Here is a 5314-nt window from a genome sequence, read left to right as displayed (position 1 = left end):
AAAAGACTGAAACGCACACCAACATTTTTTAAACTTTAAACGTAAAGTGAAAACTATATAAAATCTAATTGTAAATATTATCAAAACTATAATAGTGAGTCAATGATACTAAAATAACACATGAATAGACTAAATAATCTGTTTATTTACTTTTAAAAATGCTAAAAGTTGTATTTCAGTGAAAAGGCTGGGATTTGGATTCAGTTTAGTCAGTCATAATTGCGATTAGCTTAATGTGCTAGCATTGTAAGTCAATGAGACGTTGTCATATAGGCTATAGCTAAGTAAATGTGTGTTTATGTTATGATTTAAAAAGGGACCTTAAGCTGTCGATTGTCCTCGACCATCAAAAGTCAATTAGAGGCTCATTAAAGAAAAGAATTAGTTGTTATAGATTTGATAGGAGAGGTATGTGTGTAACGTTAGCGTTCTAGCAGCAGGGAGGGCCATTCGTTGCTCCTGAGGGAAATGAGAGGATGTCTACAACAGACCAGCAGTTAATGGATTCTGTTTAGTCTTGATAATGTCTGATAATTAGTTAATCAAAGGCAGCGCCTACCCACGCGTGTTAGCTTCTTTTACATTAGCGGCTTTGTGCGAAAAACAGGTCAGCGAGCTACTGCTCGTGACAGACAATAGAAAGCCAGCCGCCGTCGTTCTCGTTCCCGTTCCCGTTCGAAGCGTTTTCCGAATGAATTGCTTTCAATTTCTCTGTTAATTATGTGGAGAAAGCCCCTTTGTTTGCACTACTCTGGATAATTTTCAGTAATTCGTTTAATGTGTTTTCACATCAGGATCGGTTGCAGGCGCTTTAAAGTTTGATCCAAGTTTCTTCCCGTGTTTACATGCCATTCGACCACAACGACATTTATGGCTGAACGGCCAATGAAAAAACAGCAGGCATTGACAAACTGTCCCGCTAGTCCCTCGATCCCGCCACTGTTCCATGAGTAATATGCTGTTTTCTCCGCAATCAATTAGTAAACCTTCATTAGCGAGGCCATCAGTTATGTGAACCTGACAGGGAGAGGACAGACTACGTGTTCAGGACTGTGTGATAATAACACACGCTTAGCAGGCTCCACCATTTTAGTTAAAAGTGCTTGACTTCTGGAAACTACTGAAGTTATTGGTCCAGAACAAAACTTGCTAAAATGCTAGACATTTCTGCTGTATCTCATTAATTCGAGCTTCAATCCATGTGCCGAAACAGTCGACCTTCACGTTCTCCGTTCTTTGATGAGTACGGTACGTGCGGGGCGAGCGTCTGTGAGCTACGGTTATGATTAGAGGCCCACGGAGATTAAAAGCGCCACATATTGGATCTTCTCATGATGGATGAGGAGATCAATTAAACAATATGAAATGTGTTCTGCTGGTGACATGCTCATTAGGGACACACTGAAAGAGGGAGGGAGGGAGGACTGGAGGTGTGCAGGGATATTTCTCGTCTTTCTCATCATTCCTCTCGCCTTTCCTTCGCTTCACGTCACTCTGGTGATTGAGAGAGGATAAATAACGGCGCAATCGATAGGGACACAGATTTATTTACTTGTTTATAAGGGAATTTAGGGCCGGCTGTCAGGTGGTGACAAGTTTCATTAATTTTTTTTAACATGAGAACTATTAAAAATGTATTCCTTCAAAGTATAAGGCGCTGTTTCTCCGTCAGTGAAAGAGAAGGCAGGCTTTTAGCTTCTAGCGAATGTGTTTTGCTGTGTGTGGGATAATTTGATTCTTATGGAAGTTAGAGAAATGCGGAATAACAGTTGAAATTAGATTTGTATTTCCTGAAGGAAATATCCAAGTAAAGCAGCAAAGGAATAGCATAAACTAGTTAAGAAGTATGAAGTTGTTAATAGGTAAATCGAAAGAGAAAAAGAAAGTGAAAGTAATAAGCTGTATAGATGGATAAACAGATATAAGTTTTTGAATCTGGTTCTTATGAGAGTACCTGAATATTTGGTTTGGTGCTCACACTGCTCATAGTGTGACCCATTAAATATAAGAGATGAAATAATAATAGTGTTATTGCATTTTATTTGGTTATTTTTTAAAATAATACATAAAAAGCAAGTAGTGTTGAAAGAACCCTTGCAATTTGGCTTTAAGAAAACAGCAAATTGTGAGCAAAATGGGATTAAAGTGGTACATACAGGAGAAAAATGTCAAAGTCATTTATATGTGCCAAACTGTGACTATTACAGAATATTGGAATGTATATGTATTGAGGCCAGGACTTTGATCAAACATTAAGTTCAGTGCAAATCAGACATTGTATGTCTGAATTATAACAACTTCCTGTTTCATGGCGAAACATCATCAAGTTTGTCAGGCCACTATGGAAACGCCCTTCAACAAAAACTCAAGATATTTGCAATTTAGCGTCACAAAGCATTACACTGACCAAATTTGGTGCTGATCTGATTAAATCTCTAGGAGGAGTTCAATAAAATATAATGGCAAAAATATAAAATGGCAAAAATGGCATATGCTGATTTGATGATTTTAAGTAATATATGGTAAAGTTTCTGCCATTTTTGATCAATTGAATGCATTCTTACATAAAACAAATTAAATATTCTGTCTTTACCTTAAAACAGCTGAAGCTTAATAGCAGAATAGTGTGTAGAAGTGCGAGGTCTTCCAAACCATAGCAGTTTGGAGACAGACGTGCGGCTATTCCAGAGAGACAAAAGCTGACAGGAATTCTACATGATTGAGCATGACAGCGTCCGACTGAATCCCTCCTTTCTTTCTGTCCCTGGTGTCACTGCGTCAGAATTCTCTCTTTCTGCCCTCTAAATATGACACACCTCTTCCTTCCCTCCTCCACACACTTCCTCATTAACCAGCCACCGTAGTTTTCCATCTTTTCTTTGCGCTGATCCAAATTTCAAAAGCTGACTCAGAAACATGTACATGTAAACAATAGAAATCCAGAACAGAAACTAAACACAATTATGCTAATTGCCATTGTTTTTGTTAGCTTATGTTTATCTTGTACAGTTGTGGTTTCAATCGCATGTAAATGTTTGCACTAGACGCTAGACTGGTTCCTCTTTGTTCTTGTTTTATATCCTCATTCATCTTCAGATTTTTCGCAGAGGAAAACCGCACATAAAAAGATTGGGGCTAATCTCAAATCCACTCAGGTGATAATCTCTGAAGTGCTCTCTATTCTCAGCAGGGTTTTAGCAGTCTACTTGAGACACAAGAATTCTGTCATCGTTCCTGCACACATCAAAGATGAGGAAATATCTACGTAAATCAAAAGCTCCAGTAAGGTTATTAGCAGTAAGCTTCCAGATGTGTGCTCTATTGCGTACTCTGTCCGTCTAAGGCGCCAAACTCGCCTAATGTTTCTAATACACAAATGCGAATCGAATCCAGCATACAATTAACACAGTGCTCTGCCTATTAACTCCTACATATTAATGAATTAGCGTGGAGCCCCGTCTATTAACCCTACATATTCATGAATTAGCGTGTGCATATTAATACGTCTCGTATGGGTTGGTTTACGGGGCGGTTAGAGTCTAGAAATGTGTTAGATGGGCGCGTGCTGGTTTTCCGTGAGTATTGTCTCATTGTCGGTGTCTGGCACCGTTGCAACACCCTTCATGCCAATGGAAACCCCTTTTTCCCAAGCGACAGAGTGTGTGCCTATGTGTGAAAGTGGAAGGAGGGGGGACCCCCGTTTACAGATGGGCCGCACAGACGGACAGGCGGCATTGTGGGCCTAGCTGGATGGCACCTCTTCTGAATGCAGATGCCACGGCAACTGGAAAGCGCGAAGATGAGTCCGATGTTCAGTAGCGTGGAAGGACTTTCAGGAGGACGTTATGGAGACATTATGGGGATGTTTATGGAGCAGATGTTAGGGTCTCTGCATTTGACATCTGGGCTTTTATGAGGATTGTGAAGGCCAATGTAATCACAGTGGAGAGGTTGTTTTGAGAGCCCAGATGTTTGTCCAGCCATGGTGCCAGAGGTGTTATTTGTGTGTAAGCATGTATGTGCTTCTCTTGCAGTAAATTAGATTTGTGCACAACAGTCCACTTTAAACCTGGACACTAAAACACCCAGACATAAAACGTACGCAAGTATGCAGCTCAGCACAGAGGCCTGCACTGGACATCTCAGTTTGAGGTGATGCTTATCTTGAAGGCAAGCTGTTACTTTTCTCTTTGTCTGCTTACTTGTTGGGTATCTTGTTTCTTTACTTCCATCTGTTGCTGTTTTCTTCTCTCTGTGAGTTTTAAAGTCCTCCACTAATTTATGAATTCTTCTCAGTTAATCTCAATAGAGGCCATTATGGAGATACTCGGATGTAAACAACAGCATTGATTGCACCGGTAATGCACTACTGAATATGTTGTTCTGCTGATTTATGCTGTCTAAATCACAGAAACGAAACATGTGGAAGCTGTTAAATCATATAGAGAAGGACTTTGTTGAGTCAACTTAAAATAATTTGTTACCTGGCTGCCTTAAAATTTTAAATTCAGTCAACTCAAAAAAAGTTTTGTCAACTTGAAATGTTAAGTTTTACTAAGTGATAGGGCTGCACGATTAATCGAACGATGTTGTGAGGCGCGTTTAGTCAATGAAGCCGGTACTTTGATTAGTAGTAAATCTCCATCACGTGCGTTCAGCTGGAGCGGCAATTAATACACAGAGACGTAAATCACTGACAAGCTACGCCAAATCGCGTTCAAAATCGCATTCGATTTTGAGCGCGATTTGGCGTAGCTTGTCAGTGATTTACACCTCTGAACGCTCCAGCTGAACGCAGCTGAACGCACGTGATGGAGATTTACTACTAATCAAAGTACCAGATTCATTGACTAAACGCACCTCACAACATCGTTCGATTAATCGTGCAGCCCTACTAAGTGATAACTTAGATATTTGAGTCGATTCAACTTACAATTTTAAGGAAGCGGAGTAACAAACACAGCTGTTAAGTTTAACAAACATTTTTTTGTTTAAGTCAACTCAAATATCTAAGTTGTCACTTAGTACAACTTTACATTTCAAGTTGAATAAACATATTTGAGTTGACTGAAGTTAAAATTGTAAGGAAGCAGGGTAAGAAATTATTTTAAGTTGAGCAGTATTAATTAAGATGATAACCTAATATTTCACCTTTCCTGGCTGGAAATGATAAGAACAAACACAAATGTTGTCAAGACTCTTGCCCTGGAAATCCTGGTTCAGTTTGGCCAACCACAAACGCCTTTTGTTCCTCAGACAGTTTTTTTGCACTTAATTTGTTATAACTTTTGGCAGTCTATATTACTCCAAGTGT

At 39.4% G+C, this 5314-nt stretch overlaps 1 protein-coding gene across 1 annotated transcript in view; it reads left to right on the top strand.

The window, feature by feature from the left end:
- The window catches only part of LOC141285297 (roundabout homolog 2-like), a 322679-nt gene extending 319410 nt beyond the window's left edge, over positions 1-3269 (top strand). The window contains exon 4 of the mRNA XM_073818326.1: positions 3097-3269. Coding sequence (XP_073674427.1) covers positions 3097-3269 — 173 coding nt within the window. The remainder of the gene's footprint in view (positions 1-3096) is intronic.
- The last annotated feature ends 2045 nt before the right edge of the window (positions 3270-5314 follow it).

This window comes from Garra rufa, chromosome 14 (genome assembly GCF_049309525.1).
Source record: "Garra rufa chromosome 14, GarRuf1.0, whole genome shotgun sequence".
Lineage (NCBI taxonomy): Eukaryota > Metazoa > Chordata > Actinopteri > Cypriniformes > Cyprinidae > Garra > Garra rufa.
This window is presented reverse-complemented; position numbering and strand designations above follow the sequence as displayed.